This window comes from Lithobates pipiens, unplaced genomic scaffold (assembly GCF_037356315.1).
Source record: "Lithobates pipiens isolate NorthernLeopardFrog02 unplaced genomic scaffold, aLitPip1_a1.2 Scaffold_19, whole genome shotgun sequence".
Classification (NCBI taxonomy): domain Eukaryota; kingdom Metazoa; phylum Chordata; class Amphibia; order Anura; family Ranidae; genus Lithobates; species Lithobates pipiens.
This window is the reverse complement of record NW_027507764.1, coordinates 334,494,268-334,511,708: the sequence shown is the minus strand read 5'-3', so window position 1 is coordinate 334,511,708 and position 17,441 is coordinate 334,494,268. Positions and strand designations below refer to the sequence as shown.

The window sequence follows — 17,441 nt, the reverse complement described above, 5'->3', positions numbered from 1 at the left end:
ACGGCTCAGGGGTTCTTTTTTAATAAAGGACTTGTCAAAAACCGGCTCTTGTTTTTTTTTTTTTTTTTACTTTTCACTGCTTTTTGAGGTGAACAGTTGGGAGTATGATGTACCCGATACCCATTCACATGGTAGTGGGGCTGACGAGATCTGGGGGAAGAGGGCCTTGGCCCCATCTACATGGGAACTAGGTTCTTTGGGGTGGGAGGGCAAGAGCTTCCCAGCCCCCTCCTTAGCAACCAACTATATACAGTGTGTTTAAAGAGGGAAAAAATGGTTTAAAAACGGATGTCAGTGGATCGGATGTAAGCGGATGTCGTCCACTAATATCTGTTTTTCGTCCGTTCCAATTTTTAAATGGAAGAAATATAGGGTTCTCAAAAAACCGAACTTAATGGAAGCGGATGTCAGGGGATGTCAGCGGGTGGCTAATGTCTGCAAGCCCATAGACATACATGTATGTCCGCTTTTTATCCACCAACGGATGGAGGAAAAACAGACATACAGAACGCCTGTGTGAAATGACCCTTAGACAGCTTTAAACACGTGTGTAAAGGAAATTTGTTCTGTATATTATTTGTATTCTATGCACTCATTGTGCTCACAGCACTAATAATGTTTTCATTACATGTTTGCATTCTTTCGAGTCCTGATTGGAATTAGCCTACCTATGTTATGCCCTTTGTTACCATAAAAGTACAATTGTAATATTAATGTGATACCTACGTAATCATGTGTATAAAAACCTTCAATTGCATCAAATAAAACAGAACAGTTATTTTGAAAAGATGCTGAGTGTATCTTTTGTGTCTGTTATTAATTTGGAACCACTGATCAATATGAGGATAGGAGTTGCCTATCTATAAAATATCCAGAACAGTTGGCGAGCTTTGCCTAGGAAGGAATTTACATGTGTTATGTGCTACCAGTGGCGGCTGGTGAAGTTTTAGGATGGGGGGGCGCCAGACCCCACCCTTCCATTTTGACCCCTCCCACTTGGTGAAAATGGGCGTGGTTTCATCGAAATAGTGGGCACCGCTCTAAGGTGGTGTGGTTAGCGTCTGAGATGAATGAGGGATGGAGAGGGAGGGACAGCAGGCTCAGATCCTACACAACAATAGAAATATGTGTATTCTAGAAAGTTTAACAATCAGCAGATAAAGATACTCCAAACACCTGGTGTTAGCACTTCAATCATCCCGGCACCATGGTTGTTGTGGTGTCAGGATGATTGAAGCGCATTATTTCTATTATTACATTGTAATATAAAATTAAATCACTCAACTCACCATAATGCAGAATGAGTGGGAGCCCTGAGCGTGCCACTAGCCATGTCGCCTGCCACCAGATGCCATCAGGTGTCCCCAGCAGAGTTCGTCCTTACATCATGCACCCCCAGCAGAGTCCCTCCTTACATGCAGCCTGTGTCACATAAAATGCAGCCTGTGTCCCATCAAATGCAGCCAGCCTGTGTCACATCAAATGCAGCCAGCCTGTGTCCAGCCTGTGTCATATCAAATGCAGCCAGCCTGTATCCCTGTGTCCAGCCTGTGTCACATGAAATACGGCCAGCCTGTGTCCAGCATGTGTCCCTGTGTCCAGCCTGTGTCACATGACATGCAGCCAGCCTGTGTCCCTGTGTCCAGCCTGTGTCACATGAAATGCAGCCAGCCTGTGCCACCTCAAATGCAGCCAGCCTGTGTCACATCAAATGCAGCCATCCTTTGTCCCTGTGTCCAGCCTGTGTCTCATGAAATGCAGCCAGCCTGTGTCCATGTGTCCACACTGTGTCACATGAAATGCTGCCAGCCTGTGTCCAGCCCGTGTCCCATTAAATGCAGCCAGCCTGTGCCCAGCCTGTGTCCCACCAAATGCAGCCAGACTGTGTCCCATGAAATGCAGCCAGCCTGTGTCCCATGAAATGCAGCCAGCCAGTGTCCCTGTGTCCAGCCTGTATCACATGAAATGCAGCTAGCCTGTGTCCAGCCTGTGTTACATGAAATGCACCCAGTCTTTGTCCCTGTGTCCAGCCTGTGTCCCTTGAAATGCAGCAAGTCTGTGTCCCTGTGTCCAGCCAGCCTGTGCCCTGTGTCCTGCCTGTGTCACATGAAATGCAGCCAGCCTGTGTCCAGTCTGTGTCCCATGAAATGCAGCCAGCCTGTGTCCCTGTGACCAGCCTGTGTACTTACCTTGCTGTGGTGTCCTCTCCTGCGATGTCTTCTTCCACTGGCGGCATACTTCTTGTTTCTTCTCTCCCGGGCGCAATGGGAGAGAGAAAACAGGAAGTGACATCAAACTCGGATGTCAATCAAACCGCCCGGCCATAGTAATAGATACTACAAGCGCCGGGCGGAAGCTACTCGGCGCTTCGGAAAGCGCCACAAGGCAGGCTAAACGCCCGCGAATGAAGCGCCGCATCTGCAATCTCATGATTGCCTTGACGTGGCACTTCCCATAAGTGCACTGTGTCCGGCGTCCGAACAGTTTAAAAAAAAATAAATGCATTTTGTGACTGCTTGGGGGGGGGGGGGGGGGGCTGCCACTGTGTGCTACACTGAAAAAAGCTTTGTAAATATGCCCCATATGTGCGATTTTTCATTCATTGTAATTTAGAGTTACAGTTTGACTGTTTTTATGAATTTTAAAACCCAAGTTAATGCACAAAAAAAAAAAAACCTTGCAATGGGGTTCAACGCAAAGACAAACTAAACCCATCGATTTCCCAAAACAATTAAATTCAAGGCATGCTATGAATAATAACTGTCACCTTTGCTTTTGCCATCAACCAAACTATCAAGCCATCGAACAAATGGCAGGTGTCATAACTGATCACATGTGCAGTCCCATGGCAACTGCAAATAAAACAGAGACTAAGATGGCAACTTCCTTGGCTGTAAAGTTTAGGTGGGTTTAGTTCTGCTTTAAAGTGGAAATAAACCCACCAATCTTTCTCCCAAAACTGTTAAATTCAAGACATGCCATTAAAGAAAATTGCCACATTTGCTTGTGCTATCAACTGAACTGCCAAGCCATCAATTGGTTGGTATCATAACATTAATGTGCAACATTATGGCAACTGCAGATAAAACAGAGGCTAAGATGGCAGCTTCCTTGGCTGTAAATGATAGGAGGGTTTAGTTCCGCTTTGACAAACATTTAACTTTTACAGCGTGAGGTATTTTTTGCTGTACCTGGAGTAGGACTTTACTATATGCTTTGCAGTTGGTAAATAAACAGTAATATGATTTTAGTGGTTATCTTTCTTTTTTTTACAAGTAAACATGAGTATTCATTTTATTTCTATTAATTTAGGAGTGATAGTGATGAAGACCTAAAAAAGAAGAAGAGGTCAAGGCAGCTTCAAGGTTACATTTTATTTATGTATATAATAAACATATCATTGTATTTTCTTGTGTTTACTTGTTTATAATGTGAGACCCAGTTAAAGCTGAAGTTTAGGTATGCAGATTTTTGCATACAGTAGTTACGTTACGGACCAATATAAGTATGCATGATGTGTCATACCTGGAACTTGGAAGATCCCTGTGGAAGTTGGAAATCACTGTAGTTGGCACTGCTACTAGAGTGATTGCTGCTGGCTTCCACATCCTGTGCCAAGTAGCTGCTCAGGAGGTTGCTCGCTCAGCATGGGCACCTTTCAGAGAACAGTTTGCATTTTGCAAAGCTAAGTATTCTTTGAATGGACAAAGTGCCACAGTGGCGACATCACGATCTCCACCTAATCAAATATTGGCAGCATTAGTTACAGTGCCTTGAAAAAGTATTCGTACCCCTTGAAACTTTACATATTTTGTCATGTTACAATCAAAAACGTAAATGTATTTTATTAGGATTTTATGTGCTAGACCAACACGAAGTGGCACATAATTGTGAAGTGGAAGGAAAATGATAAATGGATTTCCAATTTTTTTACAAGTAAATATCTGAAAAGTGTGGCATGCATTTGTATTCAGCCCCCCTAAATCAATACTTTGTAGAACCACCTTTCGCTGCAAGTCTTTTTGGGGATGTCTCTACCAGCTTTGCACATCAGGTTTTCTTCCAAGATTGCCCTGCACTTGACTACATCCATCTTCCCATCAACTCTGACCAGCTTTCCTGTCCCTGCTGAAGAAAAGCATCCCCACAAAATGATGCTATCACCACCATGTTTCACGGTAGGGATGGTGTGTTCAAGGTGATGTGCAGTGTTAGTTTTCCACCAAACATAGCATTTTGCTTTTAGGCCAAAAACTTAAATTTGGGCTCATCTGACCAGAGCACTTTCTTACACATGTTTGCTGTGTTCCCCACATGGCATCTCGCAAACTGCAAACGTCTTTCTTTCAGCAATGGCTTTTTTCTTGCCACTCTTCCATAAAGCCAGATTTGTGGAGTGCACGACTAATAGTTGTCATGTGGACAAATTCTCCCACCTAAACTGTGGATCTCTGCAGCTGCTCCAGAGTTACCAATGCCCTCTTGGCTGCTTCTCTGACCAATGCTCTCCTTGCCCGGCCTGTCAGTTTAGGTGGATAGCCATTTCTTAGTAGGTTTGCAGTTGTGCCGGGTGAGGGATTAAACTCTGTGAGATGTTCAAGGTTTGGGACATTTTGTTATAACCTAACCCTGCTTTGAACTTCTCCACAACTTTATCCCTAACCTGTCTGGTGTGTTCTTTGGCCTTCATGATGCTGTTTGTTCAGGAAGGTTCTCTAACAAACCTCTGAGGGCTTCACAGAATAGCTGTATTTATACTGAGATTAAATTACGCACAGGTGGACTCTATTTACTAATTAAGTGGCAGCTAAAGGCAATTGGTTCCACAAATTTTTAGTTAGGGTATCAGAATAAAGGGGGTTAAATACAAATGAATGCCACACTTTTCAGATAAGTATTTGCAAACAAAAATTTGAAAACCATTTATCATTTTCCTTCCACTTCACAATTATGTGCCACTTTGTGTTGGTCTAACACATAAAATCCCAACAAAATACATTTACATTGTTGGTCGTAAGATGACAAAATGTGGAAAATTTCAAGGGGTATAAATACTTTTTCAATGCTCTGTAAGCAGATCATTCACCTCTCTGTCTCTCAGAGGAAGCTTTGTATTCATTCTTAAAATTCAAAAAAGTGAATGGCTGAACAGCGTTTTACCCAACTCCATTTTGTTATGGGAACCTGTTCCTGTCCTGCTGGCAGAACACAGTGCTCTATACTGTATTAAGCTGATACTACATACAATATATACAGTGCTCCCAGCAAGTGCATGAATTAGTGAAGGGAATAGTTGGTTTGAACCAGCTTGCACCAAACAAACTATTTAAAGTTAAAGGGGTTGTAAAGGTTATTGTTTTTATTTTCTAAATAGGTTCCTTTAAGCTAGTGCATTGTTGGTTCACTTACCTTTTCCTTCGATTTCCCTTCTAAATGTTTTTTTCTTTGTTCTCTTTGTCTGAATTTCTCACTTCCTGTTCCTGCTCAGTAAGCTGTTCTGGCAGACTAAACACCACTTGGATGATGGTGTGAAGTTTACTGAGGAGAAACAGGAAGTGAGAAATTCAGACAAAGAAAAAAAACATTTAGAAGGGAAATAGAAGGAAAAGGTAAGTGAACCAACAATGCACTAGCTTAAAGGAACCTATTTAGAAAATAAAAAACAAACCTTTACAACCACTTTAAATCAATCCGAGTGTTAGGCTTTATTTACCAAAACCAACAGAAGGCCCAGCGTTTCATTGATGGTATTATATTTGGGTTCCAATGTCTTTTTTTGATGGAAAAGGTTGTAACTCTGTTTTTAACTTAAAACCTGTTGATTCTTTCAAGGAAGTCGTAAGTAAAAGGCTTTTTAAAAGAATTTATGGCAATCAGAGGGCCAACCACTTTCTTCTTCTTCCGTTTCCTATTTATCATTTATCCCCATTGGTATAGTTTCTTAAAATTAATGAAATGCGTTTAGATTAATTGAACATTTATCTTTTATAAAAGTTCAGTCCCTTAAAGTGTTACTAAACGCACAACAGTAAAATCAGTCTGTATATGCAATAAAGCTTGCTTGTTATACTCACTGTGCATTGTGTAAAAAGGCTGTTTGATTCTGTCTTCTCTGACCTTCTCCTTCTCCCAGAGTCCCCAATTTATCTCCTGATAGTACAAAGCCTTGAGGACACTCTGCACATGCTCAATTTGGTGTGTATTGCTAGAGAGTTTATTTTTTCTTGGGAGGGTGCATGTGATCAGCACAGGGCCAATCAGCACTGTCCAGACAGATAGTCAGGGGTTCTGTAGCCTGATAGGACAGTCAGAGCAGAATGAAAACTCCTCCTACAAGTTTTAACCAGACACTGATAGAAGTCATAAGACTGCTATATACTGTTGTTGAGAAAAGGTATTTAGCAGTTTATATTTACTAAAATAATTTAATTTCCATGTTCTGACTCTGTGTACTGTGAGGGACCAGATATCGTGATTGCACTGGGTTTAGTAACACTTTAAAGTATTTGTAAATTCTTACATGTACCCCGTGAAGTGACTAGTCCCAGGTGATACATAGGGATGAAACACATTATACAAGAAATTGGGCTAACTTTACTATTTTATTTTTATTTTTTTAATTAATGAAAGTGTTTTATTTTTCCCAAAAAATTGCATTTGAAAAATTGCTGCGCAAATACCGCGTGACATAAAAAATTGCAATGCCTGCCATTTTATTCCGTAGGGTCTCTGCTAAAAAAAATATATATATATATATATATATATATATAATGTTTGGGGGTTCTGAGTAATTTTCTAGCAATGATATTTACATGTAGGAAAGGAATGCCAGAATTTCTGGTATGGAAGTAGTTAAAGTGTGGAAAACATACAGTAATGTGCAAAACTTTAGGCAGGTGGGAAAATATGGTGTACATTTAAAAAAGAAGAGAAATTCAAATCAATATTTGAAGTGATCACCATTTTGTCTTTAAAACAGCCTCAGTTCTTCTGAGTACACTAGCACACAGTTTTCAAAGGAACTCGGCAGGTAGGTTGTTCCAAACATCTTGGAGAACTAACCACAGATCTGTGGATATAGGATGCCTCAAATCCTTCTGTCTCTTCATGTAATTCCAGACAGATTCAAAGATGTTGAGATCAGGGCTCTGTGAGGGCCAAGCCATCAATTCCAGCACTCCTTGTTCTTCTTTACAAGATAGTTCTTAGTAACATTGGCTGTATGTTTGGGCTCATTGTCTGCTGCAGAATCCTGACCAAATCTCCAACTCCTTTTGTAGAAATACATCCCCAAACCTGCAAGGAACCTCCACAATGCTAACTGCAGATACTTATTAATGTTCTTCTCTCCAGCCTTTCCGCAAACAAGCAGACACATATTTTGGATTTGAACTCCTCAGTCCAGAGCACGTGCTTAGCTTCCATTTTTTTGTACTCCGGTTCCTATGTTTTTGTGCATAGTTGAGTTGCCTAATCTTGTTTCCACATCGGAGGTATGGCTTTATAGCTGAAATTCTTCCATGAAGACCAGTTCTGAACATACTTCCCCAGCTAGAATTTCACTTTAGCAACTTAACCGCATTGGTGAGGAACTTATCTTTGCACTTTGTGTCTAAATATAAAATCTATTTTTTATTTTTATTTTGCAGGTTCTATTTTCATGGACAACACAAAAGTAAAATGGAGTGACGTTGCAGGTCTGGAAGAGGTCAAAAAAGATGTGCTTTTTCTAATTAAATTTCCCCATCTTTCTACAGGTAGTTATTATTCTTATAATTTATTTTTCTGCTTCAGAATGTACAGCAAACTGTGAGTTTTACAAAGTTAGCAAAACCACCCCTTGTTTGGAATTACTGTGTTCAGCAGCTATATAATATTGCTAATATTAAACAAACAATAATCATGTATAAAGTTTTATTTTTCTAAATTGTTAGTTACAGTCATATGGTAAAGGTGAGAGTACTCCCAATATGATGTGTACAGTAATCAGATAATATATTCACCTATATATCAATACATAGTTTGTCAGGACAATGCTGCAGTTGTGGTAGAAGCTGCCATTCTTGGCTCATATGAGGCATTGCAGTCTCTCCTCTACAGGGGCTATTGGGCCCCTTGGAATAGTGTTGGCGTACGTCATACAGATGTCTCTGGTTGGTAGTTACTATATGTGCCTCTGTGGATTGATCTAAACCTTCCCCATCTTTTTCAACTGCCGGAGCCAGCCATTTTTTACATCAAGGGGCATCAAAGTCTTGGGGGATATATTTATTGATATTAAACTTACTTCCTTCAGAGAGCTACAGCCCACAGTACATTCTAAATACTCTAATCCTAGCTGGTACTTTTTCAATTTGCTTCAACTTCATCCAACTTCATCACCTCACACCAGAGAGACTGGGGAAGCATTCAGTTGACCCACTCCACCGTCTACTGGAGATGCAACACTTTACATGCAAACTTCCTCCACATCTTCTGGACCTGTCCTGTAATAAGTAATTTTTGAGCTCAGATCTTGCAGATCATTGCTGCTGTTACTAAAATTCTGATATTCCTGGATATAGATGTCAGTCTCTTGAGTCTTGTTGAACCCCTGGCCCATAAATGGCTACTTGAATGCTACTTGATCTGTTACTCTTTTATGCTAGAAAGTGCAGATTTGGAAATCCTCAGCCCCACCAACCCTTACTAAGTGGAAAACCCTTATAAATTATGTTCTCCCATTGTATGCTCCACTATATTTGGTAAAATGTTGTTTCCCTAGGTGGAAAATTCAGATACAGCTTCTTCAGGCCATTGTGAGTTCTCTCTAAGTACGTTTGCTGCTGTTTTGGCTATGTGGCCACGCAAGACACACACTCTTAGGCTCATCGGTGCTCCCTCCCCCTTTCTTTTATTGAGTTTTATGGTCTGTTGATGTATTGATGATGTCCTATGAAGGATCCAGTCCATTTTTTGTACAAAATGCCTGGGAGCTATTGCCCGTACATGTGTTTCTTTGGCTTTAGAGCTTTGCTGTATGGTGTTATAGAGGTGAAACACAACCTGTGTTGTTTCCTGTTCAACAGTTTGTTACATTGACCCATTGGTATTACTTGTATTTGTACTTTACCTTATGAATAAAATTAAAGTGGTTCTAAAGGCATGACATTGTTTTTACCTGAATGCATTCCCTGCATTAAAGTTTTACTAAAGGTAAAAAAAAATATTTTATTAAAAGAACAAACATGTTATACTCACCTGCTCTGTGCCATTGCACAGAATCACCCTAATCCCCTCTACTTGGGTCCCCTGCTGGCGATCTTGGCTCCTCCTCTTCTTCGCGTGCTATGGGGGGCACACAGTGTCCACTCGCTACTGAGCTGTGAGTCTATGGAAGAAATTGTAATTTGATCAGTGCAGTGGAATAAGTACAAAGAAAAAATGTAAAATTTATGAAAAAGTGTCTATTCCAAACTGCTGCCCCTAAGTTTTTACTTGCACCTTTGGTGAAGTAAGAGTTTGGAAAGAAAATGTTATGGTAGGTAGGAGCCGCTCTCCATTGACACACACAGCGTGGCTTAGCCCCACCCACCCTCCACTTCCTCCTTACTGCATTTGATTGACAGCAGCAGGAGCCAAGGCCCTATGTGAAGAGGAAGAGAGGGGAGAAGAGATGCAGCCTTGCACAGCGCTGGATCTCTTTTCCCCTCTCTTCCCTTTACACATGGAATGGGGGGAATGGGGAGGACAGAGAAATATAAAATGTTTGCATGCATTAAGGTAAAAAAACATTTTTAGCTTTAGTATCACTTTAAAGTAAAAAATGTCCCAGCAGCAGTATTGCCTGCCTCACTCCACTAAATGAGGGCCGAGTCACACTGTGTGTTTCAGTAGATGCACACAGCCTGGCTCGGGATCAAGCCCACATATGTGCCACCATAGGATGTGAATTCCAGTGGTGGCACATAGAAAAGAGGAGGAGTCTAGAGTGCTAATTGAGGACCCCATAAGAGAAGGTTTGGGGCTGTTTTGTGCAATTCCATTGCACAGAGCAGGTAAGTTTAAAATGTTTATTTTAAAAAAAAAAAAGCCTTTACAATCAATTTAATAAACAGAATTAATTCATTCCACAGCACCTCTATAATTGTCTGGGGCATTAATAATGTTTAAATTACAGAAATAAAGATTTTTTAAATGTGTGAAAAAAATTAAAAAATTACAAAGTAGTATACGGAGATGTTTCAAAAGGTAGCTCCATGGAAGCATACGTATGGGTTTAGCTCCGACTCCGCTGCAGCCTACTCCAGACACTGGGAGGGGACTCCTGCTGCCATGGAGTCCATCAGGAAAGGAAAATTACGGGAATTTCTGTTCTTTTCTGTTTGTATAGTCCTGATTTTTCAATACATCACAAAAATGTCAGGAATTCAAAATTAAGCATATTACACTTTATGTATAGACAGTAGTTTCAGAATATATCTATTTATACCTTATAAAACATAAAAACTTTACCTTTAAAACCTTATAGGTGAAAGATCCTCCTTGCGAAGGGTCCTACTTTTTGGAGCTACAGGAACTGGGAAGTCCTATTTAGCCAAGGCTTTAGCTACAGAATTAAACTACAATTTCTTCCCAACTTCATCTTCTCACCTTGTGTCAAATTCACTGGGAGAAAGTGAAAAGTGAGTATCATGACTATTTTGCCTAGTTGTTTTCCAAAACATTTTAAAAACTTTCTGAGGTTTACAAAATTGTCTTTCAGGTTGGTGAAAAATCTATTTCAGCTTGCAAGGGAACATAAACCTTCAATCATCTTTATTGATGAGATTGACTCCCTGTGTGGGTCAGTTAAAACAGAGTTCCTGGTACAACTGCAAGGCAAGATATGACTTATATAATATCTTTTTTTGGGCAGAGTTGTGATGAACTTCATATGTAATTAAATGTTTTTTTTTTCTAATTCAAAACAGCTGTTGGAGTTGACGATGAAGGTATCTTAGTTCTTGGAGCCACAAATATGCCATGGATATTAGATTCTGCCATCCGGAGGCAGTAAGTTAAATTTATGTTTAAAGTAGAACAAAAGACAACACTTTTTTTTTTTTTGCTATCTGTGTCCCATTGGCAAGCTTTCTCTTCAATTCCTGTCCCATAGCCAAAATAGGAATTAAGTAGAAATCACTCCAAATTGATAGAATCACTGGTTGTCACCAGGGTCAACAGACCTAGTCTTCCCATTAGAAGATTTATTTTAATGTTTTGGGGAGAGCCCAAAATGTTTGATTTTCTTTCACTGATAATGGTAAACATGACAAATAGAGAGGGTGCATCTCCCTAACAGGAACACAGGCAGCAATAAAAACATGACAGGTGTTCTAAATCCTCTTCACTCTAAAACGAAATGTATTATCATTTGTTATACGTTAAGATGCTCTTTTTTGTTGGTTCACTTATAAATTTATTTCTTTTTAAACAATCAATTTTTTATTTGATTGAAATAATCAGGTGTTTGCAGAATGCATATGTTACAGTGTTGCACCATACATGAATGAACAAAAATTGTTTAGCTACGTAGGTTTATGATGGTTCATACAATAATAATCATGTAGATATTTTCACATCTTTCATCAACATTGTTGTACTCCTTTGTTCTGAGTATATTGACACATAACAAAAATTTACATCATTGTAAAAAAGGTATAGCATGACTTAACGTTTTTAAATACAATAAATATGTAAATAGGCCTCATACTTTGCAAGGGAATTTCCTCGCATTTTGGTAAAAGAGGTGAAGGTTTGCTGTCTCCCATCATCCAGTCATGTGCAAGCAAAACTACTGTTTTTTTTTTATTTCCTTCCATGTGATTGGGTATTTTTTGCAATGTGAGTTTTCACGCGACTTTGCAGCACCGCACCGATTCCCAAAAGTAGTTCCTGTACTACTTTTGGCGACTTCGGGTGCGATTTTGACATCTGTGCAGGAACCCGCACAGATGTCTGTCAAATTACCCCCAAAAGACTGCATTTCAGTGGGTCTGGTTCACATATGTGCGTTGCATCCGCAGTCCGCATTGTACAAAAAATGTGTGTGTTTTCTAGGCTGTGCGGTTCGAATTGCAGGCGCATAATCTTCAATGGGAACACATCTGATTTGCAGATGTGTTCCGTTCTGAACACAAATTCTCTACCCCCTCCTCCTACACCTCCCCACTCTCCCTGGTCTGCTGATCTGCAGCTACAATGGAAAGGAACATCTGAATGAATAATTTTTATCTTTGCAGGGAAACCAGAGCTGCAATTCGCACCCGATTAGTGTGAACCCAGCATAAAGCCATTCAGGCAAAAGCAAATAGAGTGTGTAGAAGACATATTTAATTGGCATCCCTTCTTGCTCTTAATAAATGTTATTCAGTGGTAATTTCAATATCTAAGCCTGGGTAGAAGGCTGCAAGGAAGGGCCCATGCTCTCAATGTGAAAGTATTGGTCTCTCTGTAGTTCTCCGAAACACCCCCTGCTGATTCAGAGCTAGAGCTCTTCAATTAGCACACAGCATGAGCTTTGCTGATTGCACAGCTGTAGCTCTACCTTGGCAGGGGGGTTTTAGAGCACTACAGAGAGACCACTGCCTTCACATGGAGAGCAAGGGTCCTTCTTTGCAGCCTCCTACCCAGACCTCTTTAGAGAGACTGATGCCTCCACACAGAGAGTGGTGGTCCTCCTCTGCAGCCCCTGCCTTTTCTGACTTTGCAGCTAGTACCGGAGCACAATTCATTGGTAAAAAAAGAAAGATACCTTCTGTTTATTTATTTCAATTAGCCATGAATTATTAATAATAATATAATAATGAAATTGAACCTTGATGCTCCTTAAAGCGGAGTTCTACCCAGAAATGGAACTTCCGCTGTCTGGATTCCTCCCCCCCTCCAGTGTCACATTTGGCACCTTTCAGGGGGGAACAGATACCTGTCTAATACATGTATTTGTTCCCACTTCCAGTGAAAGATTGCCGCAGTATCTACGCCATGACCGGCCCCTCCTTTGTCCTCCCCTCTGTTTTCTGGGAGACACACACAGGTCCCAGAAGTCAGCAGGGACACCTGAACACGCAGTGTGACTCGTGAACTGGAAGTAGGGAACCAGGCTGTGAAGCCGCAAGGCTTCACTTCCTGATTCCCTTACTTAAGATGCGGGCCCCTCTACCTGAAGCCGGTGGATGGATCGACTTCAGGTGAGGACATCACTGCCTCCCTGGACAGGTAAGTGTCCCTATTTTAAAAGTCAACAGTTGCAGTATTTGTAGCTGATGACTTTTATTTTTTTTTCAGGCGGAACACCGCTTTAATAATATGTTCACAGCAAAAGGAGAAAGCGTCAGAGATCAACAACAAAACCTCAGTGCAGTGAAGGTAAAGTAAAGCTATAGGGGCAGGTAGAATTCTTTTAGTCTCTTTTATATTTTATCATCCTTACTAAATTATTTTGTTAGGTTTGGATGTGGCTGTGTAAGGGATATCAAATGCAAGTATAAGCAGCGACAGGGATGACCAGTTTAGTGTAGCTGCACTTAAGAAACTGGACTCAGAGTGAGTATGATTAAAAACCACTTCCAGCCCAAGGATGTCATATGACGTCGTTGAATTTCAGTGGGGATATCTGAATGATGCTTGCAGCTAAAGGCATCATTCAAATATCATTCTTTCTTGATCATACATCACGGGACACAGGAGCTTCATTACATAGTGGGTTATATAGGCACCTCTGGTGATTGGACACTGGTTGACCTCAATTAAGGAGAATTCCTCCCCTATATAACCCCTCCCATCTGGGAGGCACCTCAGTTTTTTCGCCAGTATCTATGGTGATGGTCACGTAAAACTTTAGCTCTATGAAGGTCCCTGCGAGGGCCTAAGGGCTACAATAAACCGGATCCATACCTCGGGCCGATATTTGACTCCCAAGATGGTATGGTACCCGGGCCTCGTCAGCCGAAGAAGCGAGGTTTTGCCTGTAAGTCCTCTCCATTGGAAGACTGGGCTCTGGGAAAACCAGACTTGGTGTACTGTTTATACAGAGCGCACGAAAGTTTCTGGCAGAGCTTTCTACATGGCCCAGGTGGGAGGTTCTTCCGAGAAAGAACCCCAGATATACCTGAAGGTTGCCTAACAATACCCGCCGTGATGGGTGAAGGCTGGAATTTGTCTGGTTCAGCAATTCCTGCGGCGGGGACAGGTAAGGGAAGTTATCCTGTATATTTAATTATATGAATGGATTTCTTCATTGTGAGTAGTTGTATGTCTTACCTGGTTTCCACCACTAGAGGGAGTAAGAGCAGCCTGATGCATACTTACATGCCTTTTCAATACACATGCTCAGTGAAAGCCTGATTCTCCAGCTAACTCACGTCTCCATTGCAGTCCCTGCCACAAATAAGGTAAACACTTCAGGGGTCCCACGCAGCTCCGTTTTTGGGTTCTCCTTCCCCCCCTGGATTCCGCGGTCCTCGTGCACGCACGCGGGCGCGTGCACGCGCGCCGGGCGCGCACCCGGCCTAATGGAGGAGGGGGGGTGTGGTTGCGAGCCGTGCACGTCAGTGTGCACGGCGCTGTACTGCGCAGGCGCCAGGCGGCAGGTTTAAAAGCCCAGAGCGTCAGGGGGCTGTAATTGGAGACACAGGAGCTGTGGGCAGTAAGCATCTGTGGGGATTGGATCCAGGCAAACCTAGACACCTACTCAGCATCAGGTTGTGCAATTTAAGCATATATATTATTGTGAGACTTTAAGCACAACAGTGATTGCACTTGTACTAGTACCTCTGCTTTGTAGCCTAGTACTATGTCTCCTCGTAAGAGGGTCTCAGGGGGAGGTAAGAAGGGCACTGGTAAATCACCGCCTAGGTCCAGGGGTTCCAAAAGTGCCTGTAAATTACCATCCCCCCCTGCAAGACTGGAGCCAGCCTCTCAAGACGAGTCAGTGCCCCTGTCGGGTTTTGCAGCCTCTCCTAATGTCGCAGCCCCGGTTTATGTCACTGAGGACTCCCTTAGGGCTACATTGGAGGGTTTTGAAGGGAGAATCATGAATTTTATTTCTGCTTCCCTAAAAGATAGCAGGAAAAGGGGTAGATCCCCTCCCTCTGCTGATATCCCTCTCTCAGATGATTCTTCTGAAAATGAGGAGGGATCCCTATCTTTGGATAGGGATCATGAGCAGTCGGATGAGTCAGAGGAAGAGGAGATAGTCCCCTCCTCCCAGGCGCTCAGAAAACAGGTGCAGTATTATACTGAATTGGTGCGTACCACATTCAGAATGCCTGCTGCTGAAGTCGCTACGTCCTCTGTCTCTTCCCTGGGAGTCAGGAAAGCCCCACAGACTGCCTATTCCTTCCCAATTCATCCTTTAATGGATAAATTGATGTATGAGGATTGGGGACATCCCGATAAACTGTTTGTTCCTCCTAAAAGGTTTTCTATGCATTATCCTGTGGAGGAAAGTTTCACCAAGAAGTGGGGGGTCCCATCTGTCGATGCGGCTGTTTCTTGTGTGAATAAGAACCTAACTTGTCCTTTGGATAATGCGCAGGTATTCAAGGATCCAACTGATAAAAAGCTGGAAACCTTATTAAAAGCCTCCTTTTCCATGGCTGGCACTGTGGTGCAACCTACAGTCGCAGCCGTGGGGTTGTGTCAGTTCCTCAAGGAACAGGTTAAACAGATGCTTGGGCTCCTTCCCAGTGAGGAAATAGAAAATTATACAGAATTGCCTCACATTCTGTGTTTCATAATTGATGCGATTTTGGATTCCGTCCAACAAGCATCACGTTTGTCTCTCATGTTGGTTCACATGCGAAGGGCCCTATGGCTAAAGAATTGGGCAACTGAGCTGTCATGCAAGAAGCATTTGACTGGGTTCCCGTTTAAAGGGGAGCGTTTGTTTGGAGAAGAACTAGATAAGTTCGTCCAAAATATTTCAGGAGGAAAATCTACTCTCCTTCCAGTCAAAAAGAGCAAGCGTCCTTCATTCAGGCGTGCTCTCTCTCCCGAAGCATCAAGCTCTAAACAGTGGCGACGGCCTTCTCAGTCCTCCTCTACCAGAAAGGCTCAAGGCCAAGCCCAGGGACAGAAAAAGACTTGGGGGCGAAAGCCTGCCAAGCAGAGCCCAAAAACTTCCTTGTGAAGGGGCACCCCCGCTCGGCAGAGTGGGGGGAAGGCTCCTGTAGTTTGCAGGCGCCTGGCAGGAAGAGATCCAGGACAAGTGGGTGATCTCTTCAGTATCTCTGGGCTACAAGCTAGAGTTTCAGGAGATTCCACCTTCTCGTTTCCTAAGGTCAAGGATCCCCAGGGATCCAGTAAAGCAAAAACCGCTATTTCTGGCCTTAGATCGGTTACTATCCCAGGGTGTGATAGTAGAAGTGAACCCGAAAGATCAGGGTTCGGGGTTTTACTCAAATCTCTTCACCGTTCCAAAACCAAGTGGAAGTGTCAGACCTATCTTGGATCTGAAAGACCTGAACCGGTTTTTACACATCCGGTCCTTCCGAATGCAGTTAATCCGCACTGTGGTCTCCTCCCTGCAAGGAGGAGAATTCATGGCATCAATAGATATCAAGGATGCATATCTCCATGTGCCAATTTTTCCCGCACACCAAAAATTCCTAAGGTTCGCGGTAGAGCGGCGCCATTTTCAATTTGTGGCCTTGCCGTTCGGGCTTGCTACAGCCCCTCGAGTCTTCACAAAGATTCTAGACCCTCTCTTAGCAAACTTAAGAGCTCAGGGCATAGCCGTCATGGCTTATCTAGACGACTTGCTTCTCATGGAGAAAACTGCAGCGTTCCTAAGTCGCAGCGTCACCAAAACGCTAGAACACCTAGAACGCCTAGGTTGGATTATAAACCTAGAAAAGTCGTCCCTACAACCGACTACCAGGTTGGAATACCTAGGTATGATCATCGACACCGCTCAGGGCAGGGTGTTTCTTCCAAGGCTAAAAGCCTTGGCCATTGGGGATCTGGTGCGCCTGATTCTGGGCAGAAGATCTTCCTCCATTCGGTTGTGCATGAGACTGTTAGGGAAGATGGTCGTCTCCTTCGAGGCCGTCCCATTCGCCCAGTTCCATTCAAGGCCTTTACAAGGATGCATCCTTGCGGCTTGGAACAGGAAGCCCCAATCTCTGGATCTTCCTATGCGTCTATCCCCAGGGACACGCAAGAGTCTTGTCTGGTGGTTACAAACCAAGAATTTGCTGAAGGGCAAAACCTTTCTTCCTCTCTCATGGAAGATTATCACAACAGATGCCAGCCTGACAGGCTGGGGAGCTGTATTGGAGGAAACATGCTCGCAGGGGAAATGGTCTGCGACAGAGAATCTACTGCCCATAAATATCTTAGAGATCCGGGCAGTTTACATGGCACTCATGGAGTGGTCTTACAGACTGCGAGGTTTCCCAGTTCGGGTTCAGTCCGAC

At 42.6% G+C, this 17,441-nt stretch overlaps 1 protein-coding gene across 3 annotated transcripts in view; it reads left to right on the top strand.

Moving 5' to 3' along the window:
- The window catches only part of LOC143996801 (vacuolar protein sorting-associated protein 4B-like), a 97,422-nt gene that overhangs the window by 54,825 nt on the left and 25,156 nt on the right, over positions 1–17,441 (top strand). For all 3 annotated transcript variants that reach the window (XM_077492077.1, XM_077492078.1, XM_077492076.1), the window contains 5 exons: positions 3,313–3,365; positions 7,650–7,757; positions 10,511–10,664; positions 10,745–10,860; positions 10,953–11,034. In XM_077492077.1, coding sequence (XP_077348203.1) covers positions 3,313–3,365; positions 7,650–7,757; positions 10,511–10,664; positions 10,745–10,860; positions 10,953–11,034 — 513 coding nt within the window. The remainder of the gene's footprint in view (positions 1–3,312; positions 3,366–7,649; positions 7,758–10,510; positions 10,665–10,744; positions 10,861–10,952; positions 11,035–17,441) is intronic.